Source organism: Phascolarctos cinereus, unplaced genomic scaffold, assembly GCF_003287225.1.
Source record: "Phascolarctos cinereus isolate Bilbo 61053 unplaced genomic scaffold, phaCin_HiC Scaffold_4;HRSCAF=312, whole genome shotgun sequence".
Taxonomy (NCBI): domain Eukaryota; kingdom Metazoa; phylum Chordata; class Mammalia; order Diprotodontia; family Phascolarctidae; genus Phascolarctos; species Phascolarctos cinereus.
Window position 1 is genome coordinate 86980210 of NW_027555847.1, and position 27489 is coordinate 87007698.

Sequence of the window (27489 nt, forward strand, 5' to 3'; positions counted from 1 at the left end):
AAATCTTACAATCCTCACTTTCTATGTGACCTATGAGGCACTGGGCATACAAGGTATGACAACTTTAATTTTGTCCTGTGTTGCTACCCTGAAAGGCACAGACCTCCTTCTATTTACCTGAATCCTCCATAGTTGGGAACCTGGATCAAAATAGATGTTCAGCAGTGTCTTGCTTATTGATTAGTCATGGAAATACAAGTTGTCCCAAAAGTCTAAATGCAGGTTTAACTTATTAGAGCCTAAATCTCTTTAAAACAGAGCAAACAAAAAACCTTAAAGCTTAAAACTGTACTAAGACTTTTGGGACACAACGTATGTTGCTTTATTCTATTTTAAAGCATTTGTTTTAAATTTGGAAAATTAATGCTGTATCAGAGAGCCAGATTCCTGTGTGCTATAGTCACATCATCTGAACCCTCAACAGGGCCGAAGGCAAGAAACCTAAGAAAAAACACGATTCTGTGAAAGGGAGTGCCTAAGGAGCTGTCCAAGTGCTGAACCGAGGGCAGAAGGCTGGAGGTTGCCAGGATACAATTCAATTCAGCAGCCCTTCAAGATAGCGTTCCGTCAGGTCCTTAAAGTCCGATAAGGCGGTGCTCAACTCAGTCCTTCCCAACTACTGTCTCATAATACTATCCAGAAGTGACGGAAGGAGGTGGAGAGGGACGATTAGCATAACCAGCTCTCCAACAGACCTCCTAAATGTCAAACTCACATTGACGCATACACAATGTATGAACATATCTATGTGGACACAATATACAGAAACATACACAATAGTCACATGCTCAGATATACATACAACGCCCACCAATTCAACGCACATCCATGCAGACACATACACGTTTGCATCCCCAACACACGCTGATGTGCGTCAGCACAGACACATTAACATGAATTACATGCATGTTTTCTGTCTATGTACACACCCAGCCCAATTTCTGCCCCAGGGCTTCCTCTCCTCATTCCAAATTCTCAAGTCCCTCCTCATCCCTGGAATCTCCAGGGCAAGACATCTTTAGTGTCCCGATCGCTGATTAGGGACTGAGAATCAGGAAAGGGCTCAAGCAGTCTGAGCCCCCAAGGAGAACATCCTGGCTTGCTGAGCTGCCCTGGGCAAAACCTTTCCTTTCTCAGCCTTAGTTTCCTCTTCTGTAAAATGGGTACGTGGACGTTTAGCCCTGCTGCTCCCTGCTCCATGGCAGGCTTTCGAATTCTTCTCTGCATCCCAAATGAAGGAGGGGCTGGAGGGCTGCGGTGAATCGAAAGTTGGGAAGAGGGGTTCTTTCTTGGTCCAGGACTTGGACACTTCCAGAACCTCTCCTGAGAATTAGGGTCGGGGAGGAGGCTAGGCATACTGGGTGAGTCACTGGTGCATTTTGATTCTTCCCCACCCCCCCCCACCCCGCGCCCAGACTCATGGTTCCTCCCCCAAAGGGGCGGGCCCAAATAGGATAAAGCTCCACCCCCTCTGACCCGCCCCCGGCCCCCGGTGCGAATCTTGCGCTGGGGAGCGGCGGGCGATGCTGGAGGCGCACGGAGCTGGGGAGCGGCTGGACTCGGCGCCGCATCTCCCCCGCCCGGAGCGGACTCTGTCCTGCCTCCAACTGCGGCGTCCCTGGACCCTCCGGAACCCCTCGAGCCTCAAGCCTGCACCTTCCTCCTCGTGACGGGACAGGCGCTGCAGGTGGGTCCCTGAGACCAGTGGCGCGTTAGGAGCATCCGCGGCTTAGCCTTAGGGAGCAATGAGGACCCCTGGGCTGGGTGGGTGGAGGGGTTAAATTCGTTGATGTTCGAGGTGGGGACACAGCCACCGGAATGGGGGGGGTGTGTGTGTGTGTGTGTGTGTGTGTGTGTGTGTTGGGGGGGAATTGTTCTATGGCTTTCCGGAGCCCTAGAGTGGGAAGAACTGAGTCTTTCTGGGAAGGGGGGAAGCAAAGACTAGCAGCCTGTCAGGCTGAACACGCGAGCTCCCCACGGGATGGGGGAGGGGTGCTCCGTGCCCAGAGAGGGTCTGGAAGCAAAAGTTCTCTGGAGCAGCTCCCCAGAACGACAGGTGCTCCGATACATCCCCTCACCCCATGGCCCCTCCTTGCACCCTTGCCTCTGGACATATAGAACCCAAAGCCCTGTGTACAGAAAGGCTAGCTCAGCTGTGAGCCAGATCTGATGCCGACTGACCCGTTTATACTGCCAGATTTAAATCAGCATTTGTGGAGTAGCATCTACTGTGTGCTAGGCACTCCGATGTCCTGGGAGGGTCTGTTTTGCCCATTTCCCTTCCCCGTGCTCGGCTCCCCAAGTTCCATCCCCCAACCGCTTCGTGTATCCCCGGAGGGATCACCCAATTCTCTTCTTTCTTTTTTTCTCTCTTTCTCTCTCTCTCTCTCTCTCTCTCTCTCTCTCTCTCTCTCTCTCTCTCTCTCACTCTGCTCAGACCAGGCACTAATTTCCATGACAACCGGGAGTTCTTTATTGGTGACAAAACGCCCAGGGGGCTGGAAGAGAAGATTTGGGTGGGGGCTGGGAGAGAAGGAGTTAACCCATTTTGGAATCCGGGCTATGGATCCTCATCCCCACTCTTCGGCCCAGACCTTCGAGACAGGGCTATTCTAGCCGCAGCCTAAGGTCTCGGTTGGGGCTGGGGTGCTCACGTGTAGGCCAGGTGCCCATGAGTGCGGGTGTCCATGTGTTCGGGTCGGTGATGGGGGAGAGGGGCGTGGGTGCAGACACATGTGCACGAGTGAGATGGGGGAGGGGTTAGCAGGCACATGTTTCTGGCGAAGGGGAGGGGGGTTAGGGCTCATTAGTCTGTGCATTTGTGCACTGTGCATATATGTGCATGTAGGGGCTCCATCTATGAGGCAAGTTTCCTAGAATGGAAGCTGAGGGTGGGGGGAAGGAGCAGAGATAACTGACCTATCAGGCTGGAGAAGAATCCTCAGGGTATTGAGGTTCTCAGCTTGTTAATCGGAGAGCTGTACATTGTGTGTATGTACCGGTGGGGAGGGGAAAACGCGAGAAGGGGAGTATGGTTTTGTGCCTTTGGCAGCATGCCCAGCTGTGAACTTCCAATTAGACCCCTCCCTAATGTCTCCCACTTTCTGTCCTGGGGAGCCTCATTTCTAGAAACATCCCCCCTCCTGCCCCTAGAACCCCTGGAACCATCATTCTAAACTACCTTTGTTCCCGATACTACTCTGCCCAAGGAACCGTGTCCCGTTGCCTCCTGAACAAATTCCCCCCTGATGATTTGGAACCTCCTCCCTCCCAGAAGAGTAGCTTCTTCTTTCTATCCCCTTCTCCCCCTCCCCCAACCCTTCCAGCCTGGTGACAGTGGCACTACCCTTGCACTGGACCGGGGATATGGTATTCGATCTCTCCTGAGAGCTAGGAGTGAGGGGCAGAGGCTGGAGGAAGGACAGGGGCCTGAGCATGTCCAATTCCTCCAGAAGCTCTTAGTCTGTTCCATATTGGAACCTGAGGAGGCCAGGATATGATGGGGTGGGCCTGCCACTGACAGCATGGGACACCTTTCCACTCCCCAGTTCTACTGGGATTGGATGATCCTCTGGACAATAACTACAGGTAGAAAAAGATAATGGGGGAGCACTGAGGAACAGAACATGGCTATAGCTCTCCTAGCAGTTGGGGTGGGGGAGGATTGTTTCCTGAAATACAATCTCATTCTGGAAGTTAGGTCTTGGGGCTCTGATCGCTCCCCTTATGAAATTAATTTCACACTCTCCATTCTGGGTGTTCAGCAGTGGAATGCTGTCTGGGGGATGGGGAGGAGGAGTAGGGGGTGGGAGATGGAGAATAGACAGCCTCCCTGTCCTCATTTCTGGGGGCTGTTGTGGATGTGCAGGGGGTGGGGTTTGGTGGCTGCTCCAGAGAGATCACTGTGTTAGAGGTGGCTGTATTGCGTCTTGGTGACACTACTATCCTGCAATGTCCTATCTGTCTTCCATCTCCTCCCTTGAATCCCAATTCTTCCTCCTCCCCCACCTCTCACTGGTGTATAAGGAGAAAATCTTTTATCTTTGAGAGCCATACACACAGGATAGGGAAGAAACTGAGGCAGAGGGAAGGAAATGAGATTATGCAACTAATGTTTCTATACTTTGAGCCACTGGAGAGACTCATCCATTTTCCTTCTTTAGTTACACCTCCTAACAGACCCCTGAAGGGGAGGGTCGCTAGTCAGATACAGAGACTGAAGCAGCCCTGGTGACCTTAAGCTTTGTTTTCCCCCAGCTCTGAGTTCTTCAGCCACACCTCCTGCTCCACAGTTCCTGCTTTGGGGGCTGGGGATGGGAGGGAGGAAGGGGAGGCTTAGTCCGCAAGGCCTTGGGCCTGGATGATTCTAGGGAGTGTTCAGGGCAGATTCGGTATGGGAAGGGCAAGGGATGAGCAGAGAAAGTGGTAGGCCTAGTTTGGGGTCTGGCTGAGATCTAGACTCTCAAGTTCCCCTATTTCCTCAAACATGTTGAAGCTGACAACAAATCCGAGCTATTTTTCCTCCTGAATGTCTGTGATGGCAGGCAGGAGATGGAGTGGGACTAGAGTGGGTGCTGAGGGTAGTGCTACAGCATCTCGTAGGTGAATTGGGACTGACCTGCCCCTGTTTTTCCAATTCGTGGCACTGAGGTGGTGTCAAAACCCAAGTTGCTTTTACATCCTCTGAGAGACGTTGTGGTACCAGGGGCTGGAACAGTTTAAAAGCAACTGGCTGCTCTTCCTGCTCCCAAACGTGTGTGTCCTGGTTTGGAGGTTTGGTTGGGACCTCACTCCTAGCTCCAGGGGATGAGAACCCAGTACTTTTTCCTTCCACACCTTCATCTCTACTCCTCTTTCAGATTTGGGGGCATGAGGGAGGGGGGCAACCAACACTAGAGAAAAATAGGAAGGCACCAGGAGGGACAGCTTCCTGTCCTTTTCTGTATTTGAGGGCTTGAAACTCCACGCACTTTAGGGGTTCCCTGAGATCACAGATCTGATAGCCTTCCTACAAAAAAAACAAACAAATTGGTGCATTCAGTGGCTCTCCCTCTCTCCCTTCTCCCTCTTCCCCTCTGCCATCACTCTGCAGCTCTTATCCATTTTCTCATTCTCTCTCTCTCTCTCTCTCTCTCTCTCTCTCTCTCTCTCTCTCTCTCTCTCTCTCTCTCTCTCTCTCTCTGTTTCTCTCCAGTACTGGTGAGTATGTTCTTGTCCCTACACCCCACAAAGTTCCTTGATTTGTCACTTTTTCTTCTCCTTGCTTTCATACACCTGTTCTCAGTCTCTCCATCTCTTCCTGTCTCCCCTTTGTTTCTCTTTACTTTCAATCTCTGCCTTTCTCTATTCTCCCACCTCTCATCCTCCCTAAGAATAACAGAAACTAAGAGTTAGAAGGGAATATTATCTAACCCCTGGCTCTACCTCTCCTCCTCCCCCCTGCCTTTTCATTCCTTAGCCCCCTCTTAGGGTGGCTGGGTTGTGGTGTGAGAAAGGAACGTCACCCAGTAGTAATAGTGTTAGATACCCTACCTAATGATAAACATATCCTAGGCAAGAGGGGGCTGGCTCTCATGCCCATTAACTCACTTTCCCCCACCCCCTCCCCTTCTTTTAAAACTTCCATTGCCATAGAAACACCTGCTGATGTTTCCAGATGGAGGTTCATCCCCTTTCTTTTCCCTGCCTTCTAGCAGATTCTCCACCCCACAACTGATTGAAAAGTGTATGTGGTGGTGGTGGCGGTGGGGAGCTCCCTAACTTCCCTGGGATGAGGAAACTGCTTAGGTGGCTAAGGGAGCAAGGGTCAGATCTTAGTACCATGAAGGGTCAAACTTCTAGTCTTAGGTTCAACTTTCTCCTTCCATCCTTATGGGGGGAACTATAGAGCTACTAGAGGGAGCAGGGTATGAGAACTGGTCCTCCCCTCCCCCCAAAAAAGCCCCCAGCTCTGGGGAAATTGAATAGTTGGGAGGATGGAGTGAAAATGATAGGAAAAGTTGAATCAACCAAAGCAAATGAGAATGAGACCATGGAACTCAGAGAAGAAAGAAACCTTAGAGATCATCAAATATAACTGTTTAATTTTACAGAAGAGGAAACTGAGGTCCAGAGAGGTTGAGTGACTTGGCCAACATCACATAAACAGTAAATAGCAGAGGAGACACTGGATCCTGGGTCTTTTGACACTCAAGTCCAATGATCTTTCCATTACATCATGATACCTACAAAACTGACCGGGAGTCTTGCTTTACACATTCTCCCTTCCCCTGGGAGGAAGCTTCAGGGGCCTGAACTTTGGATGCTAAACCCTAGTTACTATAATCAGCTGGCAAGGAAACTGAACAGATCCCACTGACTTGAACTGCCCTGGACTGTGGTGCTCAGGGGGCGACAAGACAGTTCATACAGTGAAATCGGGTCAGTTTTCCCTTCCTGGAGGCAAGGAAGAGCTCATGTTGATTGAAGAAAGAAGGAGAGGATAGGGAGAGCTGCCTGTTGTGTGAAGGCCCTAGAACAATATGGTCAGTTCTCTATGGAGACAGGATAGGGGTTCCTGGGTCCCTAGAGGTTTTTCAGGGTAGGTGGGGGAGGCCACAGGCAGAGACAATATTCACAGCTGACACTAAATCAGGAGGTGTCGGTAACAGCAACCACAGTGAGAAGGGAGCAGGGGGCCCTCCCTTCTTTCTTCTTTCCCTCTCTGCCTCCCTCCCTGTGACCCAGTGGGAGGGGAGGCAGTTGGCTGTGTCTAGATAATGCCAGCTCATGCAGTGACTGACCCCAGGCAGCCCCAAAGTAAGAGAGAATGAAGCAGTTTTGGGGGAAAAAAAACAGAAGAGGGAGAAACAAAAGGACCTTTTGCTAGTTGGTGGCCCAAGAGAAAGGGGTAGATTATAGGATTTAGAAAGGAAAGCTATTTTAGAGATTATCTCATTTGACCCCTCCCCCTTTTTACATGGAAGAAGCCCAGGCCCAGAGAGACTTGCCCTTAACGACAATCTGAAGAGCTAGGACTGGAATCATGGAGAGAGATGAGGGCAGAAATAGACTAGACCATGGAGATGTGCCCTCCAGAGTTAGCCAGGCCAGGACTGCGAATCTAGAGGCTCAAGCTCCCTCCGTGGGTAAAGATTCCTGAGAGCACAGTCACAGGTGAGTCACTCACCTGCACCCCAGGACAGGTCTCTGATTCAGAGAAGCATCTTTGGGCATCCTTGACAAAGAGTTACTCCCATATCCCCTGGTCCTTCTTAAATAATCCAGAGCTTGAGAGGGATTGGTCAGTCTCATACCCTTGACCTTAACAACATCTAAGGCTGGGTTAGAGGGGCTTCATTCCCTGCCCACCCCTCCCCCCCCACACCACATTAACGGAAGGCAAGTGTGCATTTGCCAGGGAGTATGTCTTAGGGCAGAAAAAATAAAACTGGCCTATGGCAAGGGAGAGCCCTGGAGAGGGGCAGTCTTTTGGGAGGGTCATAGGATACTAGGATTTAGAGCTAGAAGAACCTTAGTCCAACCCATCATTTTACAGATGAAGAAACTGAGCCCCAGAAAGATTAAGTGATTTGGATATACTCAGAGCCTCAAATTAAGATAGATTGGAATGAGTTAGGGCTTAAGGATCACCTATCAGGGGAAGGTGAGGACTAGGGTAGGAGATGGTCTTAGGTTAAATCCTCTCTCCAGGGGCAGCTAGGTGGCACAGTGGATAGAGCTTTGGCCTTGGAGTCAGGAAGACCTGAGTTCAAATCCCAGCCTCAGACACATAACACTTACCAGCTGTGTGACCTTGGGAAAGTCACTTAGCCCTGATCGCCTCACCAAAAAACTAACTAAATAAATAAATAAATCCTCTCTCCACCTCCACTTTCAGCTTCTCATTTATTCTGTCTTTTCGGGTTTTTTTTTTTTAAACAAAACAAACCCTCAGGGCAGTAGCACACCATTAAAATATGGAAAACAACCCTCAGCAACAGGCAGAATGTATCCCAGGGAAACAGTGGAGCAGAGATCAGTGACAGATTGGCTCCCCCTCATCCTTTCATTTCTGCTCCCTCTCTTCCCTTCTCTGGCCTTCATAATGGAGAAACTGAGGCCTGGCACATAAAAGTGCACTTGTGTACCCATGTTGAATATGTATGTTTGTCGAACAGATATCCCCTTTGTTATAGTGGGAGATGTAGAGAGAGGTCTGGTCTCAGGAGGGTTCTGCCTTTCACAGTGAGAAAACTATGCCTGGCATGTAAAAGCACACCCATGTACCTATATGAAATACATGTTATTTGGCTATATACATGTCTTCCTTATGTTGACATTCAACTACATAGTAGTAGGAGATAGAGAGGTCTGGTCTTAGGTATTCAGAGGCTTTCAGTATTGGGACCTTTAAACTCACCCTATAGCCTAGAGGGAAAGCTAGAAGCAGCCCCCAACTTCTCCAAATTGGAGGCGGGAGGCTGAGATGCTATTTGTTCAATGTGCTGATGGTGGCCTTGAGTTCTACGTGCCGCCCCCCTCCCCAATTGTGATGATAGCATGGGCACTGAGTTTTGTGGTGAATATGGATTTCCCCTGGCCAGAAGGAGGTTAACCTCACAAGTTCCAGGGAAGAGGGAATTGGAGGAGGGGGTAGTGAGGTTTGAGAGGAGAGAAGACTAGGGACCAGGTTCCAGAGGTGAGAACAGGCTGGGAGGCAGTTGAGAGAGGCAGGGAGGGAGGTTTAGCGAGTGCTCAGTATCTCAACAAGGCATCAATGCAGTTGGGGAGCAGATGGTGAGAGTGGGCGAAGAGTGGGGAGGGGGGAGGGGGCATAAAGAGGGCCTTATTGTTACCCTGGGAAGAACCAAAACGCTCCCTGTTGTCTGGCTGGCTGTTTTGTTCCAGTGTCTGAGACTGGCCAGGCTGCGGCAGGAGGGATTTGGTTAGAATGAAACAGGTTTACCATAGTGAGGGCTCTTTCTGCTAGGTGTGGATCCTTTCCTGGGGAGCAAAAGAGCTTCAGAGAAGCGAAGACCTCTGGCTGAGGGTGAGGTAGGCTTTGTCGTGCCTGAATGCAGGGTCTAGACTGATGGCCTTCTATACATTTGTCCTGAGGGGTTAGCTCTGGCAGAGCCTCCTGACGACTGCTTTGGGGAAGGCCCCCATCTCCTCATAGCAGATGGAGTTGTATTATCTGGGGTCATCAAGATGGGCTTTCTAGAAAGATGATGAAAGGGAAGAGATTTGTGTAGAGAAGGTTCTCTTGACTATGGCAGTCCATTCATTTACATCCGTTGGTGTCACAGGCAGAGTCTGGGTTTCTACATGATCATGAAGGATTCTTAAATATCTCACTCTGCAGAGACAGTTTTGGCATAGTAGATAAGGTGCTAGACTTGGGGTCAGGAAGACCTGGGTTCAAATTCTGCTTCTGACATTTACTGACTATGGGCAAAATCACTTAACCTTTCTGAGCCTGAGACACCTTCCTAAGATTTATCTCTTGAGTTTTAGAGTTCAATCTATGTTGGTGAAAAAAGTTCCCACATTGAAGAAATAGGAAAATCAACAAAATCGTAGATACTTGGTTTACCATCTGGAACATCATAGAATAAGAATACCTAGAGCTATATGGCACCTTAGACATTGTCTGATCCAGCCTCCCCCACCCCATTCTGTAGATGAGAAAACTGAGGCCAAGAGACAAGTTATCCAAGGTTATACAATAGGAAGTAAAAATTTAGATTTCGAACCCAGATCTTCTGACTCCAAAGCCAGCATTTTTTCCATTACACCATCCCACCAGGATCCTTCCCTGCCTCCCATTCTCCTATCCCCATGGTTTTATTCCATAAAATCCATTGAATGCTTGTGGACAGGTAGCAGGAGCTGAAGGGGAGACAGAACTGAGTCAGAACTGGTCCCTCCCTTCCAGGAGCTTCCAATCAAATAAGAATAAGACAGACACAAACCACTACAAGGCAGAATGTAATCACTGTCATTAGAGAAGTAGAGAAGGCAGTGGAGAGCTTAGAGCAAGAGTTCTTATCCTCTTCTGTGCCATGGACTCCCTCTGGTAGACCGGCAAAACCTACAGAATCCTTTCAGAATAATGTGGTGGGGTTTTTTTGTTTGTTTGTTTTTTAGGATTAGGTCTTCCTATCATTCAAGTAGGGAATTTAAGTCTGGCCTCAGACATTCGCTAGCTGTGTGATCCTAGGCAAGTTATTTCATCTTGTTTGCCTCAGTTTCCTCATCTACAAAACACGCTAAGAGAAGGAAATGTTAAACCACTTCAGCATCTTGGCCAAGAAAACTCCAAAATGGGGTCACAAAGAAGAGTCAGACATGACTGACATGACTCAACAGCTCTCTATTGTGCTAAGGCTGGGAGTGAAGCAGCCTCTCACAGGCCCAGTTCTATTGCTGACCTGCTCTGTTTCCAACCAAGGCTAGTTTGCTCCCTCCTTAGGCAGGTTGGCAGCTCCCTATTACTGGGAGCTCACCATTTTGGCACCAAACTTAGTGCAGACACCCCATTCAGCTTTAGCCCAACCACAGCTCGAGTGATCTACCAACCCCAGCAGCAGAGATTACAGTGGGCTCACCACCCCCAGCCAGAATAATGGGCTTTTTTAATGCATAAAATAAAATACACAGAATTACAAAGGAAACCCATTATACAAACAGTAATTATATATTTTTAAACAAGGTCATGGATCCCTGGAGAAGAGGGAGAGCTCTGTCCTGGTTGTGTGGTGGGAAATCAGATGGGCTTCACATAGAGACAGTATTTAAGTTGGGGCTGGAAGAAAATGCAGGTTTGTTCAGGTGGTTAGAGGGAGGCCATTCGAGTCAGAAGGAATGGCAGGAGCCTAATGTGTGTGGAGGGAATGTGGGAGCAGAAGAAACAGAGGAAGATAATACGATCCATTGGAGTCCAGGGTTATCATCGCCTCTATCCTCCACCCCAACTGCTTTTGCAGCTGCAAATAAAGCCTTATGACGCCCATGCAACTGGGACCCTGGAACCCAGAGAGGATGGGGCAGAGGGCCTGCCAGTTGCTACCTTGTATGCTCTGAAGTATGGTTATAATCAATTCTCAACTCTGTGCTAGTAGAGAGGAGCCAATCAATCAATCAACAAGCATGTATTAAGTACCTACTGTTTGTACTGTGCTAAGGATGCAAAGATGGAATTTAGGTGGCTTATCTTCATGGATGGAGATGAGGGGTGTGTGTGTGTGTGTGTGTGTGTGTGTGTGTGTGTGTGTGTGTGGTAAGTATATATGAAATAATACAAGGTAATTAGACAGAGAGAGACCCTAGCAGCTGGGGAGATTAGGAGAGGCTACTTCAGAAGATGGTATATAAGCTGAACATTAAAGGAAGGGAGGGATTCTAAGAAGCAGAGAAGGGGGAGTATTTCAGGCATGAGAGAGAGCCAGTGCTCTGGAGGGGCAGGAGATGGGAGGCTGTGGGGGAGGGTATCCAAGAAAGTTAGTTTGGCTGTACCAAAGATTGTATGAAAGAAAACGACATATAAAAAACTTGGAAAGGTGGGTTGGGATCAGGTTGTGAAGTGGAAAAAAACCTCAAACAAGAAGACTCCTTAAACAGTGGATAGTCTCCAAATCTTTTAATGTCTGACTGTGGCTTAGCACTGAGTAGGTGCTCAGTCAGAATTAGCTGAATGGAATGGAATTATGTGACGGGTTTAGCCTTGTTTTATTACAATGCCTTTGCTGCCTTATGGCGTGTAGAGTAGCCTTTGGCACTGGAAGGCTACACTGCCCTTCCAGATGGATGGAGCTAACAAGCAGAAAAGGCTGCCAGGAAGGCTTCGGTGATGGCATTATACATCTGTCATTCAAGGACTAGCCTAGCTATGCTCATCACCAGAGGGCTGTCCAACAAGTGAAGAATTGTTTTGGTCACTGTAACCCAACAAAGACTGCCTCCTAGCAATTGCACTTAGGCATTGATCTGCCTCTGTCTGTGGAGGGAATGTCCAGATAGAGAGATAGTATAATGAATTTACACTTTCCTAATCTCATGCCAAGGAGCATGTTGTTATTTAGTCATTTCAATTGTATCTAACTGTTGTTGACCCCATTTGGGGTTTTCTTGGCAAAGATGCTGTAGTGATTTGCCATTTCCTTCTCCAGTTCATCGTACTGGATGAGGAAACTGAGGCAAACAGGGTGAAGTGACTTGTCCAAGGCCTCACAAGTAGTAAGTGTGTGTGACCAGATTTGAACTCAGGAAGGTAAGTCTTCCTGAATCCATGTCTGGCACTCCATCCACTTTGCTACGAAGCTGCCTCCAAGGAGCATGTAGGAATGGAAATCAGAACTCTGGGGCACCAGGCATGTCATCTCATTTGGGGAAACCAGGGTTCAGCTTGAAATCTCCCCTCCTGCTTCCATTTCCATGTATTCTTTAACTATTTCTCTTTTTTTAATTTAAAAAATGTATTGATGTCTTTTTTTAATCACTTTCCCTTCCAAACACATTCTTCTACCCTCTCTTTTCTAGCAAATCATCCCCTATAACAAGGAATTAAAAGAAAGAGAAATCAGAGCTGTTCAACAAAATTAACCAATGCATCAACTGAGTTTGACCCCCAGAGTCCTCCAACCCCACAAAGAAGGGAGGGTGATGTTTTTTCTAGAACTATTTCCAGAGCTCTGGACCCAAAAGAACTGCAGACCTATTTATGGCCCTGTTCCAAGCAAAGCCTGTGGCAGAGTTTCAAGAAATGACAAGTCCCTATAGATAAGCCACTAATGGATGGGTGATCCCCAGTTGCCACCATATGGAAGAAGGCAAGCAGCTGAGACAGGGGTTTTAAGGAGATCAGAGAGGACTCTCATTTGAGTAGCCCATTCAAGCTTCTCAAGTGTTTTTCTCAAAACAACCCTGGGAGACAGAGAGCAAGAATCTTGATTTTGCAAAGGCGGGAAACAGAGACTCTAAGGGACTTGATCACAGGCACACAATTACCTAAGTTCCAGAAGTGTCGTTTAAAAGCCAGGGCTATATATCAGATTGCATGCTGTCTTGAGGAGGGAGGTGGGGAGGGAGGGTGAGAAAATTTAAAACTCAAAAGCTTATGGAAGTTATTATTGAAAACTAAAAATAAATTAAATAATTAAAATTTTTAAAAAATAAAAAAAAATTTAAAATGATACCATTGACTATAACTGCACTGTTGCTAAAACTAATTCACACTAAGTTGTTAGAGAATAAAATTCAATTCAGCTCATTTACTGAGTGCATTCTATATGCTAGTCTGAGAACTAAGGGAGATTCAGACATAAAATCAGACATAGTCCCTGCCCTTAAGGATTTAGAATTTAGTAGAGAAACAAAGAGAAGCCCATTTGATTTCTTTGATGAATATATGGTCTCTTATATGGGTACTCTCTTCATTACTGCAGATTAAAACCAACTTCATCCTGTTTGATTCTTTTCCATGTGCTTCTGTAAACTATATATAGATAATGCACCCAACACACCAGAAACCTTCATTTTTGTTTTTGTTTCTAATATTCTATGGAGTAAATTGAAATAACAACAAAACAATCAGGCGTGATTCTATGAAATTATAATGATCAAGCTTACCCCCTAGCAGAAATAGGAGAAGACTCCTCTTGCTTTTTTATAAGAGAAGGGGACAACAGGTATGGAACTTTACATAAAATGTCAGACTTTTTCAACGTGTGGGGTACTTTTTCTGAACTGGTTTTCCTTCACAGAAATTGGTTTTTGCATACATTGCAAAATGTCGGTGATGTAAAAACAAAAGCTATTAATAAAAATTTATTTAAAAAAAAAAGCCAGGGCTAGATACTCCAGACCTAACCCACTGACCACTGTGCCACACCTTCACAAGACTATGGGTCTTTGTTTATGCCATAACTTAGGGTTAGATGCCTGACAAAGGCCTTGATACCCTGTTTCTGTAACATAATCACAAATATTGCATTTGATCAACCATAACTGATAGGAATAGATGGCATGCTATCTAAAACCCTAAAATGTATGTAAATTGCCGTTTCAGAGGGTGGAGCAAGGAGGGCAGATCTTGGATTTTGTTGGTGTAAAGAACTCCGAGAATGGAGATTCCCTCTACCAATGCAGATTGGCAACCGTTCTATCCTTATGGTTTTAGAAAATTATCTGGGGACACCGAGAACTTCTGCGACTTTTCCAGGGTTACGTGGTCGGGCTGTGCTAGAGGTCACACTTAAACCCAGGCTTTCCTGACTCCAAAGCAGACTGTCCACTGTTGGGTAGGATCTGATGATTTAGAGACTTAGAGGAGAGTGACCAAGAGATTATGTCCTACGAGGATCCATGGAAGGAAATGAGGGTGCTTGGCTTGTGGAAGAGAAGATTTAGGAAGGGACATGAGAGCTGTCTTCAAGTGTCTGAAGGGTCAGCATGTGGAAGAGGGGTTTAGTTTTATTCTACTTGGTCCCAGAGGACACAACAAAGAGGAATGGGGGGATAATAACATACATTGGCTAAGGGCAAGAATAAATTCCTAATGTCAACTCCATGCTTATGCTTATGTTAACAGTAATAGCAGTATACATTACTGTAAGGTTCGCAAAATAACTTCCAAATGTTATCTCATTTGAGCGTCACAACAACCCTGGGAGCTAGGAGCTATTATAGTCTCTGTTTTACAGATAAGGAAACTGACTCAGAGAGAAATTAAGTGACTTGCTCAGGGTCACATAGTTATGCATCTGAAGGAGGATTTAAACTCAGATCTTTCTAGTTTCAAGTCCAATGCTCTATCCATGGCTCTTTCCTTTCTGTCCAAATCCTATTCCTGCTTCAAGGCTCAGCTCAAATGCCAGGCCCCCTCCTCCATCAAGCCTTCCTTGATTTCTCTTCACCCCCTTTGAATTACCATAGCATTTGTTTGTATCACTCATATCTTCAGGCTCGTAGTAGAATATATGTTTCTTAAGGGGAGTGGTGTTTTATCTATCTATGTCATTATCTAGTTCTACATTTATTTATTTATTTATTTATAGTCTATGTGTATGTCTCCAGACCACCTAGAACAATGTCTTGCTCATAGTAGGCATTCTAAAAATGCTTCTTAGAGTGGGAGGATGGTAAATAAAAACAATTAGAAATATCCCAAGGTGGAATATTGGGGGGGGAGGTGTGGGGAGAAGAGGAAGAAACAGAGGGCATCTGGTGTCAAAGAGGTGATTCTGGATCATGGACAGGATAGATGGTCTCTGAAGTCTTTCTGACTCTGAGATTCTGGACTCTAAATTTTCACCCCAGATCTCTATACATCAGGATTACTCTGGCCTGGTAGATGCCCCAAGGTCTGGACTACTTGAGTTTTACAGTGGCAAGATGGTCCTCTGGTTTAGAATGAATCCTAAGATGGTTGTTCCTTACTGAGACAGATAATTGAGTACGATCGGAAGTCACACTTTCTTCCTGGGCCCTTGAGAAACCCAGTACATTGCTGGCCTCTTGAGGGTGCCTAGAACTGGCTGCTTTTTATTTGCTAAAAACCCATTCCACACTAAAGCTTCCAAGGGACCTCCAAAACCCTTTCATATCCTTTGTCTTTATTTCATCGTCACAGTAGCTCCTGCAGGGTATAGACATCATTATTATTTCCATTTTTCAGATGAGGAAACAGGCTCAGGTAGGTACAGTGACTTGTGCAATTAAGTTCAACAAGCATTTATTAAGCCCTTTACTGTATGCAAGGTTTTATACTAGGCTGTTGTTGTTGCTTTTTTGTCCTTCTTTCCCAAAAAGGACCTTGATACCAGGAAGGGGATGTCAAAACTTGCAAGTGAATTGGATTTAAGTGAAGGAGGGCTGCACAAAGTTACCAGGCTCACACTAGGCACCAGGCATAAGAAGATAGAAAATGACACAGGCCTTGCCCTCTAAGAGCTTATACTCTAAAAGGAAGGATGAAAACACAGACGTAAACAAGTAGGACACAAAGTAGAATGTGACATGGCCAAAGGGAAAATCTTGACAAAGCACTCTGAGAATATCAGTGAGGGAGATGATTAATAAATGACCAAAGCCCAGGTCTATGCTTTCAGGTACATCTCAATATGATGTGCTCTCTGCCAGGGAAAGCACTTTGGAGATTAAGAATGGATCAGTCATTCAACCTAAAGAATGAGGGGAAGGGAATAAGCATTTATTAAGCACCTGCTGTGTGCCAGATACTAATTGCTTTTACAAATATTATCTCACTGTGATATTATTATCTCCATTTTACAGTTGAGTAAAGTGAAGCAGGCAGAGAGGTCCAGGGTCACAACAGCTAGTAAATGTCTGAGGCTGGATTTGAACTCAGGTCTATCCTGATTCCAGGCCTGGTCCTCTATCCACTGCAACACCCAGCTGCCTCTGATAAATGGAACAATCCCTGCTCTCAAGGAACTTACGTTTTTAATGAAGGTGACAAGTACATATATAAATATATATAGAATAAACAGAAAGAGAATAAAGACAAATGAATAGAAGTTAAACACAAGGTAGTTTGGGAAGGAATAGCTGGGAGATTCAGAAAGGGATGCTTAAGCTACATTTTGAAGGAAGAGAAGGATTGTATCAGGCGGAAGTGAGGAGGGAGTACATTCCAGGCCTGAAGGATGGGCAGTGCCAAAGCTGAAAGACATGGGGTATAATACTGTATGTGAGGGACAGAGAGAGAGAGAAGGCCAATTTGACCAGATAGCAGAGGGTGAGCCGGGGGCAGACTGTCCAATGAGGCTGGAAAGCTAGGTTGAGACCAGCTCAGGGAGGGCTTTAAAAACCAAACAAAAGAGTTTGGCCTTGAACCTAAAGGTAGTAGGGAGCCATTGGAATTTATTGAGTAAGAGAATGGCATAGTCAGATCTGCCCTTAAGGAAAACCACTTGGTAAGTGGTGTGGAGAATTAGTAGGAATAAGGGAGAGATTTGAGGCTAGGAAACCGATCATATGTAGGGGGTAAGGATTTGGGTTTCAAGGGTATTTGGTGGCTATAGGGATAGAGATGTCAGGGTGGGAAAGATAAATTACTCAGGCTCTGAGCTTCCTTAATTCTTCTTCTCCCCTCCGGACAGAGGGGCCCTCTGACAATCTGCGGGGGAGAGTCTCTAAACCTTTCCTTCTCTACTGTATGATGGATCAAGGGAGCTAAGATGTTCCCTCTCAGTTGGGCCTGTCCTCAGGAGATGGGGACATACAGAGACTCAGGACTTTGCTTCTTCCTTACTCTTGGGAAAGGTACTTTAGCACCTTTAGTAATGGACAATTCATTGCTTGCCTCAAAGGTTCTTGCCATAGGTTGAGACAACCCAGCAAGAAGCAAGTCAGATATGAAAGTGAGGAGGGAGAGTAGCTTCCACCTTAATGCAAGGAGAATAAGGCCTGGGTTGCTGGCTCCCCCACCTACTTCTGATGGTCCCTCACTATTGCAGAGGTGATAGGTGTCCCAGTCATGCTGAGGAAACTGCCCAGAGAGCCATGGAACCTGTGTTGCATTGGGCACAGATCCTCCCCCTGGGCCCTTTTTATAGCAGTGCTAGAGGAAGAATGAGCTTAAGTTCCAGGTCAGAATCCCTGGGCCCATCCTTTAGGAGATGGCTAATCTTGAATGGGGTAGGGGTTTTGTCCCATTTCACCCAAACTAACACTGGGGCAAGAACTCCTGAGTTCTCTATTGTAAAAATGTACTTCTAGTTTATTTGTCTATTTACATGTGTAAATTCATTTGTTCATTCATTCAACAAACTCTTCATTAATTGACTGTGTGCATGTTCATAAGGTAGGTCCTGGGCAGAGGCTCAGAGATATCTTAGAGCTCATAGTTTAATAAGGAAGGTAAGACATGTAAACAAATAAATTAATACAACTTAGCATATGACAAAATGTCATCAAATCAGATGATCTCAGTCATTTATTGGACATAAGTCTTATGGGAGAGGCAGTCAAGTGTGGTGGATACTTAGCTGGCCTCAGGGTCAGAAAGACCTGGGTTCAAGTTCTACCTATTACACATAATAACTGTGAGATCCTGGGCAAATCACTTAACCTTTCAATGGTCCAGGCAACTCTAAGACACTAAGTTTTAGAAAAGATGCCTGTCTGCATTGGAAAATGAAAATCTTCACTTCAGGTTCCCTCTGTCAATGAAATTGTAGGTCAGGGGAAAAAATGTATTATGTATTTATATCCCATGCAACAATTCAAATATTTATCAAAGGCATGTTGTGTACAGAGGCTGGGGAGAAATACAGACTTTAGAGAAGACTGTCTATGAAATTAACCTGGTATTTGCTCTCAGAGTGTAAGTGGAGGACAGGTCTGACACACCATACGGCACCTTGTACAGAACCAGGCACAAAGAGCTGTTTTAAAAGGTGACCTTGTCTTATCCAATAGATTTGTTCCTGAAAAAGTTGCATATAAATAAAATTTATGTAAATCAAATCCTATTTTAAACGCTCCTTTAAAAAAGCCTGGGAGTGGCATCGTAGAAGCAGTTCTGACATCAGAGGACTGAGTTTGAATGTTGGCTCTGCTACCCACCAGCACCTCTCTGGGGCTCTGTTTCCTCACTTGTAAATGAGGTCATTGGACTAGATGATCTAAGGTCCCTTCCAGGCCTAAAGCCTGTGATCTAAATCCAGACGGAAACAAATCCTGCAAATTCAAGGACCTGTGTAACAAATCCTTTCTAGGAGAGAAGAATCAAGCCCCAAATTCCTTTGTAGATCGAGATGAAAGATCTGCAGGTTGCTTAACTCAGGGTCCAATGGGATGGGTTTCTGGCTGGCATTTGAAGCTCAGCTGCCATAGGCCCAGGTAGGCAGTGTGGTCAGAGGCAGGGAGGAATGGGCCCAGGCTAAGCAGGTGCTAGGCTGAAGGCAGGGTTCTGGGAAGGAGGCATCATACTCAAACCAGTCTCTGAGTCAAAAATACATTCAAGACTTCTGGGTTGGGAGTTACCAACTCCTATTTCTGGGTTCTGCCCAGCCTCAACCTGGCACAGAGAACACATTTCTCAGAATTAGCATGTTGCTCAGAGAAAAAGCATGCTGTAGTCAAAAGTGGCCTTGGAGTCAGGAGCTCTGAGTTCAAATCCACACTTATAAGCTCTGTGACCTTGGCTTGTCCCTTGACTTTTCTGAGTATCAGGGTCTTCATTTACAAGATAGAAATGATGATATTTACATGATTTACCTTATAGGACTTGTTTTTGAGGAGAGAACTCTACAAAGCTTAAAATGCTATGGAAATGGAAATTGTTATAGTTATGGAGTAAATAGTGAAGCAGTCCTGGCCCAGAGAGCTAAAGGAAAAGAAACAAGTGGAGTCCTGGGCTTGAGAGGCATCACATTTTTTCTTGGATAACCTTGAACGGGCACTGTGGGATTGGTTGAGGGATCTGTGGGGTCGCCCATGCTGAAACCCAAGGGAAGGTGTACTGTGGGTAGGGAGGACCCCATCCTCAGGAAAACGATGCTTTTGCCCTTCCTGCAGACCGAGCCCGGCAATGCCGTTTGGCTGTGTGACTCTGGGAGAAAAGAAGGATTATAACCAGCCATCTGAGGTGACAGACAGATATGACTTGGGGCAGGTCATCAAAACGTGAGTGCTGGGCCCTGGAGAAAGGGGGGCGGGGTATCTTGGAGGGATAAGGCACCAGTAGGGAAAGAGGAGAAGGAGGGAAGAAGAGGGAAGTCATCTTGGTGGGGTGAAGGAGCAAGATATATGGAAAGAGAAAGAGAGAGAGAGAAAGAGAGAAATGGATTTGAAATCAAAGGATCTGAGTTCTAATTCCTGCTCATTTGTATGACCTTGGACAAATCATTCCATCTCTCTAGGCATCTTTTTCCTCACATGGATAATGAGATGGGTTGGACAAGATCTCTAAGATCCTTCCAGTTCTAAAGTCATTTGATTATATGATCCTGGGGAAGTGGGCATGGGTGGGGGTAGGGGACAAACCTGGGCTAAACAGGGCCCTGGGCTGCAGGGAAGAGTTCTGCGAGATTTTTCGGGCCAAGGATAAGGCGACAGGGAAGCTGCATACCTGTAAGAAGTTCTTAAAGCGAGATGGGCGGAAGGTGCGCAAAGCAGCCAAGAATGAAATCATCATCCTGAAAATGTAAGTGCTAGGAGCTGACCTCTGACCCCCAGCCCTGGGACTGAAGATCAGAAATGTGGGAGGGGGGGAGAGAGAGGGAACGGGCAAGGGCATGAGGACGAAAAACAAGAGGAAGAGGAAGGCAAGTGGAGAGGAAAAAAAGGAGAAAGAATAGAGGCAAGGGGAGGAAAAGAAGTTGAGTGAGTAGTAAGGATGGAGTCATGGAAAAGAAAGAAGGATTGAAGAGAATGGAGGTGGAGTGTGGGTGAGGAATGAGAGCTTTCCCCTCACTCCAGAGAGTCCTCAAGTCCAGATCTCTGGCCCCTTGCCTTGCGCTAGATGGCTGGACGCCGTCCCTGGCACCTGGTAGTTTTTAGACCCCAGCCTTTACTCCCATGCCTGCCTCCCTGCCTCCTTACTGCTCCACTAGCTTCCCTTTAGAAAGAAGAGCCCCAGGCTAGCTCCCACACCCCCAAAACAGTTCAGGGCCTTTCCAAATATCTCCCCCCCATTCCTGTTGTAGAGGGATCTTATGTCTATGTATCGATTGGATTATGGCTTTGGGGGCCCTTTCCAAATCTGAGATCTATGATTCCCCACTCCCATCTCCGGCCTTAGGGTGAAGCACCCCAATATCCTGCAGCTGGTGGACGTGTTTGTGACCCGCAAAGAATACTTCATTTTCTTGGAGCTGTGAGTAGGGGAGGAGGTAGAGTCTGGGGTCCCTAATTATCCACTCGCCCATAGCTTAGCCCCGAAAGCTTCCTCTGCTCCATCCTTCTACAGCTAATGTCCTCCCCCCACCTCCAGCCGAAAGGCTGAGTTGCAGCGGTTTGAGAGCTCCCTGGCAGACAAAGTAAAAAGCTGTCCCTAGATTGGCAGTGCCCTAGAGAGAACCTGGTACTTCTGAATTCTTTACCATTTATACTCTGCCAGCTCCCCAAGAGGAGTTCCAAGAGCCTGCCTTTCTCTGGGAGAATGGTTGGCAGGCTCTCTTTTCTGGCATCTGTGCCCCTTTCTCAGGCTCTCTCTAGGCTCCAGCACATGTGGGAACTTCTCCAGGTTAGCCAGCCTCCTGCCTCCACGCTCATTAAGATCTATGGAATCTTGGGTCAAACTGGGAGCAGCCTAGCTAGTGAAGACATATTCTGGTTCTGGCATGAAAGTATCTCCTCCAGCCACACACACAAATCCACAAGTATCCTCCCAGAGTCTTTAGTCCATCCCTGTCCCTTGGTCTGCCATGTTCAACTTAGAGGGTGTCTCAGGAAGTAGATGTGGGGAAAGGACTGAAGGTTCATTGTCCCACAGAGCCACGGGGAGGGAAGTGTTTGATTGGATCTTGGACCAGGGATACTACTCAGAACGAGACACAAGCAACGTGGTGCGGCAAGTCCTGGAGGCTGTGGCCTACTTGCACTCCCTGAAGATTGTTCATCGAAACCTCAAGGTGTAGCCCTGGTCCAGGGTGGAGAAAGGAACCAGAGGGGATGAGTGGCCCCGGGGGATTGTCCTGGGGAAGGAAGGGCCCTGAGTTGTAGGCAGCTCTCACTGGTCCACGTTTCAAACATCTCCTTTGTGAAATATCTGGATAAATTTGTCATCTCTGGCTGGCTCTCCCTTACACTGACCCCTGCCATCAGGAAGTAGGTACTTGGGGGGACATAAATGTATGGGATTTAGCCTGAGCTGAAGTAATCAGGAAAGTTAATTGCGGGGAGCAGTGTGCATTTAGATAACAAATAAAAATGATATCCAGAAAAATTAGTGAAACACGTTTGGGAATTATCCATTAGTTTGGATTATGTATACCTCATAATGGAAGTCCCTCTCCATTTACACAGATAATTGAGAGCTGGCTCTATAAGGAAGGGGGCATGGGGAGCTGGGCTGTAAGGATTTGAAGGCCCTAGAATAAAGGTCTTAGATCTGAAAGACCCCTAGTTTTGGAATCTGGGCACCTCAGTTTGAATCTCAGTTCTGCTCCTTCCTTCTTTTCTGGCCTTCCATATCATACCCTCTCTGTACCTCAGTTTCCAACTCTGTAAAATGATGGTGGGAGGGGAGAACGAGATAATCTCTAAATCTATCATTCTACTAAATTCAGGGCAGGGGAAGGGGAGGAGGGGAACGGTAGCTGAGGTGGGAGACGGTGTCTCTGGTGAACAGCATGGTGTTCCAGTGGTGCAGGAAGGGGTGGGTCTTTGGGGCTATTTCTCAGAATCTCACAGGATCTTTTCCCACGTATGTGGCCTGGTGGTAGTTAGAGAATCTGGTATACTACAACCGGCTGAAGAATTCCAAGATTGTCATCAGTGACTTCCACCTGGCCAAACTAGAAAACGGACTCATCAAGGAACCCTGCGGGACCCCAGAGTACCTGGGCAAGGAGTGGGAACTTTGGGGCGGGGGTAGGGAATGTAGAGAAGGGAGGAATAGGGTAGGGTCCAAGGAAGAGAGGGGAGGAAACAAACCTGGGCTGAGATACCTTCCCCAAGGGCTGCTTGGCTGCTCCTGAAAGACAGGTCCCCATCACCACCCTCTTTACCCTCAGAAAACCCCCTTGCCCCACATATCTGGATTTGCTTTGGGACATTTCTCCCAAGATCCAGGTAGGCAGAGAAGGGTATGATGTAGGATGATATCAGCAGAACCAAGTGGGTTGGGGAAGAGGGGAAACTCAGATGGGGTTAGTTGGGGCATGACACTGATGGATTCCATGGTTGTAGCCCCTGAGGTGGTCGGCCGACAGAGGTATGGACGGCCTGTGGATTGCTGGGCAATTGGAGTCATCATGTATATTCTGTGAGTGGGAAGAGTGAGAGGAGAGGGAGGTGAAGGGAAGAGGGAAGGAAAAAGAGTTCTGGCCTTCTGGTAGGCTATACTTAGGGATTCCTCTCCCCACTCTGGACTGTAGGCTGTCAGGAAACCCCCCCTTTTATGAGGAGGTGGAAGAAGATGAATATGAAAACCATGACAAAAACTTGTTTCGCAAGATCCTTGCTGGAGACTATGAGTTCGACTCTCCATACTGGGATGACATCTCACAGGCAGGTAAGAAGGCCATGTGGACCCAAACTCTTGGGGCCTCCTCTTTCATACTCCACTTTTTTGTCCCATATCCCACAATGCCTAACCCCCCAGCCATATCTCTTGGAACCTCTCACGTTGCTGCTCACTGTAAGGACTCAGACCTACTCTATTCTGGATAATCTCCAGGATCCCTCTGTTCCTTTCTAATGGGTTGTCATACTCAACTCACCTTTTCCCACTCCCCATCTTTCAACTGGGACACAAACCTTGTTTTCCACATTGGGTCCCTACAGCCAAAGATCTGGTGACTCGACTGATGGAAGTGGAGCAGGACCAGAGAATCACCGCTGAGGAGGCTATCTCCCATGAATGGTGAGTGGGCCTCCCAGCCTTCTTTTCTATGTCCAAGTCAGGTAATGGGGTATGGGGTTCATGTCCCACAGGACTATGGGAAGAGTGGTGCTTGAGTGGGTCTTGATGAAGGATACTCCCCAGAGCCTGAAATGAACAAAAGCGACACATTGGAGGTTGTATCCTAGCAGGAGTAGAAGATTAGGCATCAAGACCTCAGGATGTAGCCTTGGATTGGGGAAGTTACTGGAAGGGATGAAGGTTGGGGGCACCACAGGCTAGCTTTGGGGAAGAGAAGACATTTACTATGGGGTACCCCTTGAATAGGGAAGGGTAGAGTTACTTCTGAACCCTGCATGTTGGGAGCAGGTTGTAATCAGGAGATTGGTGGGCTTGGGGTTGGTCCCTAATTAGAAGTGGGGAGCCTCCTGGATTTCCTCTTAATATCAATTCAGGCCATTTTGGTTTGCTTTATACTCTTTGCTAAAACTCCCCTGATTCCTGAATGCCAAGTCAAGGCCTGTAATTTCCTCATTCTTCCTTGCCTCTGAGCTGACTTAGTTCCCTGAGTTCAGAGATCTGTTACACATAACCCCTAATTACTTATCCTTCTGTGTCCTCTTGCTACTACCACTGTCTCTGGGTTCCCTTTCCTTGCATCTGATCTCTTTCTTTTCTATTCCTTGTTTCCACACACTCCAGAGTATGTATTGACAAAGAAAAAGGGTATATACAAATTCAGAAATAATACGACAGGGTAAGGCAATTAGAAGAAGATATATAAGAAATCTACCAGTTCCAGACCAGGTGGCCCTAAATTCCTAATGTAAGTTCTCCCATGGCTAGCTTGACCATTGGGATTCCTCTTGGGGCTGAGAAGAGAGTAACAGCATCATAGTTCCTTGAGAAAATTGCATCCTATCTCTAGGGATACTCCAAAGCAAAATTTGGGGTTGACCCACCTGTATTTGACGGACCAATCATACTGATCCACTTTATAATAATCTCAGTTTCACTTAGGAAGCTTCCTGAAGACAGGTCAGTCTTGTGCTGCTGTAATATGACATAATATAATGTAATCTAATATAATACAATATAACATAATATAACATGACATGACATGACATAATGTAATATTTTGCATTATAGTACATAATATAACATAATATGACCCCTTAACTAATTATCCATCTAACTAAACCTCTGTCCCATCAGAGAATTTTACTTCTTCTAGGGATGTTTCTTCATCTCTAAAAATGAGGAGTTAGGATGTCTTCCAAATCTCAAATCTTATGCTTCTAAATCCTCAGTAGGGATTTATCCCAACCAGGATGCTGACAACTTGGGAGCAAGGGGTGGGCACCAAAGGAATCTGCGCATTCACCCCTTTAACCTCTTCTAGGATTTCAGGAAATGCTGCTTCAGATAAAAACATCAAAGATGGAGTCTGTGCCCAGATTGAGAAGAATTTTGCCAGGGCCAAGTGGAAGGTATCAGCCAGGGCGACCTCTTTCTCCCTCTGTGCAGCTGTTTTCTTTCTCTCCCCCTGCCTCAGACATTTCTGACCTTGTTCCCCGTGGATTTTTCTCTTCCCCAAGGATTGATCCTCTGAATCACTCCTACCCTGGAGAAAGTTTCCCACGTGCCTTTGTGTAGTCCAGAAGTGGTTGCATGAATAGAGCAAAGGGCCCAGCAAAGGCCTTGGGTCAATGGTCTTTGGAGAATTATTCCAGGTGTCATGGGTTGCTGTGCCATACCTTCTCTCCACCCGAGTTCTTTTCCTCCTTCCAGAAAGCTGTCCGAGTTACCACACTCATGAAACGGCTCCGGGCTCCGGAGCAATCCAATGCAGCTGCTGCCCAGGCTGCTCCAGCCACGGACCCTGCCAACCCGGCAGCAGCTGGGGGAGCCACATCTGCAGCTACAAGTGGCACCAGCATGGCTCCAGAGGGCAGTGCTGCTCCAGCTGCAGAGAGCACTGCCACACCAGCCGCTAAAAGTGGTGACACGTCTGCCACCGACGGCAGCGCCACCCCGGCCACCGATGGGAGCGTCACCCCGGCCACCGACGGCAGCGTCACCCCGGCCACCGACGGCAGCGTCACCCCGGCCACTGACAGGAGCGCTACACCAGCGAGTGGAGGGAGAGCCACACCTGCTACTGAAGAGCACCCTACACCAGCCCCCAAAAGCAGCAGTGTGCCTGCTGCCAAGGCAGCTGTGTCCCCTGAGCTGGCCCCGGCCCAACCGGACAGCACAGCTTCGGGGGTCCAGTCGGTACAGGCTCTATCCACGTGTAAAGGAGAAGAGGCTGCCAGTCCCGCCCAGGAGGCGAGGAGCGAGGAGACCGGCTGAGCCGGGCAGGGGAATGGGTGGGGGGAGGGCGAAGGGGAGGGTGGGCATGGGGGAGGGTCTCACTGTACATAGAGTCACTGGCATGACAATCCCTGTTTCTTGGAAGGGCCACAGCCTAAGCCATGCCCTGCGGCAGCCTGTGGTCAGGGGGTGTGGCCTGGCCCCCTCCCCTGTGGGGTGGATCCCTAGGGGCTGCAAGAGAGCTGTTTCTTCCTCTGTATGTGTGAGTGGGTGGGGGAAGCCCTGGCTGGCCCCCGGACCCTGCATGGATTTTTTGTGGCTTTTTTTTGTCTTTTGCTGGCTTCTCCTATTTCTGTTCCTTGCTGGACACTGCTCTAGGGACGCTGCTCCCCAGTCCCTTCCCCTCTTCCCTCATGACTCCCCTAGGCCCCACAGGCCCTGTACACTCCCAGGTCATAGCCTTTGGTGGGGAGGCTTCCCCTGAGAGCTGATCATGTGGTGAGGCTGTGGGGTGAGGGATCAAGATGACCCCCCCTCAGCCAGACAGAAGGTGACAGAAGGCACAAAGTACTTATGAATACAGAGTTCGAGTGACCCTACTTACCCTCCATGACCTCAGAAAGTAGAAAAAGAGCGAGTGTGATTTAGAGAATGTGGAACAGCAAAGTGCACACAGATGCAAAGAGAAGCTGTCCTGAATGCACTTCCACCATGGCCTTCTTGGAAATCTTTGACAGGAACCTCATCCCTGCTTCTTAGTCTTACCTCCCAGATTCCTGGTAGCTTTGGAGCAGTCCTGAAAAAATGCCCCAGTTGGCCAAGGAATAGAGAGAGTGATACCAGATGGGACAGCTAAGTTGGCTAGAGAAGCAATAGGGATGGCTTGAACTGAGGCCTGAACCCTCATCATGGGAATGAGCAGAAAGGTTGGAGGGGGGAAAGAGGGATGGGTAGAAAGGGTGAGACCAGAAGGAGGGGCCAGGTAATACGGTCTCTGTACTACGGTCAGCCTGAACCATGCAAGGCAGCAGGGGCTGAAGTTCAGTCAGTCTCCAAAGTCCCACTTGTTCCAGCCCAGCCCTCTTCTTTCCTCTCAGGCTGTCAACCCATTACCAAAACCCAGTAGTACCCTCAGTATATCAATTTCCTATTGTTTCTATATTTTGGGGATCTGCCTCTTCATAAGTCGACTTCTCTATCACCCATTTCACCAGTGACATGGAGGTAGAAAAACTCAGTGTTCTTCAGTCCCGTCCCGTCCCCACTTGGGCCTGGAGGGAGGTCTAGAACACAACACCTTGCTAACCTTGCAGGGGTCCTGGAGAAATCCCAAGTTTCTTTACCTGAAAGGTGAGAATGTGGGCTAGGTTCTATTGACCCCTCACTCTAGGGAGCCAAGGATCAAGGGAAGGAACTTGGCAGGTACCCCTTGTAAGAACCTGCTGTTAAGGGCAGGGGCAGCCATGCCAGCCCCCTGCCCCTATGTCCCTACCCCAGGCTGTGCCAGGCTTCTTGCCCCCTGCCTGAGGGTTTCTGCAATGGTTGTGCCCCAGCTCCCCCTGCATGCCCGTGGGTTTGATGTGGCGCTCAGAGGCCAGCAGGGCTAGACTGCGCGTCTTGCTGTAATTGGCAAATAAATGTCACCCTGCCAAAGC

General features: G+C 47.5%; 1 protein-coding gene across 1 annotated transcript; it reads left to right on the forward strand.

Annotated features, from left to right (window-relative positions):
- The first annotated feature begins 1475 nt into the window (after window positions 1-1475).
- Window positions 1476-27489, forward strand: CAMKV (CaM kinase like vesicle associated). Its single transcript, XM_020999326.2, has 11 exons — window positions 1476-1687; window positions 19528-19635; window positions 20024-20155; window positions 20753-20827; window positions 21446-21584; window positions 22398-22518; window positions 22864-22939; window positions 23052-23188; window positions 23461-23539; window positions 24921-25008; window positions 25310-27489. Exons 2-11 carry the CDS (start codon window positions 19541-19543, stop codon window positions 25871-25873), a joined length of 1506 nt encoding a protein of 501 aa, XP_020854985.1. The 5' UTR covers window positions 1476-1687; window positions 19528-19540; the 3' UTR covers window positions 25874-27489.

What these genes read in the sequence shown, in the direction of transcription:
- CAMKV (XM_020999326.2), top strand. Translation starts at nt 19,541, where the DNA reads ATGCCGTTTGGCTGTGTGACTCTGGGAGAAAAGAAGGATTATAACCAG. An exon ending in TACTTCATTTTCTTGGAGCT is followed by an intron (nt 20,828 to 21,445) that starts GTGAGTAGGGGA and finishes ATTGTCCCACAG; the next exon opens with AGCCACGGGGAGGGAAGTGT. An exon ending in GGAGTCATCATGTATATTCT is followed by an intron (nt 22,940 to 23,051) that starts GTGAGTGGGAAG and finishes TCTGGACTGTAG; the next exon opens with GCTGTCAGGAAACCCCCCCT.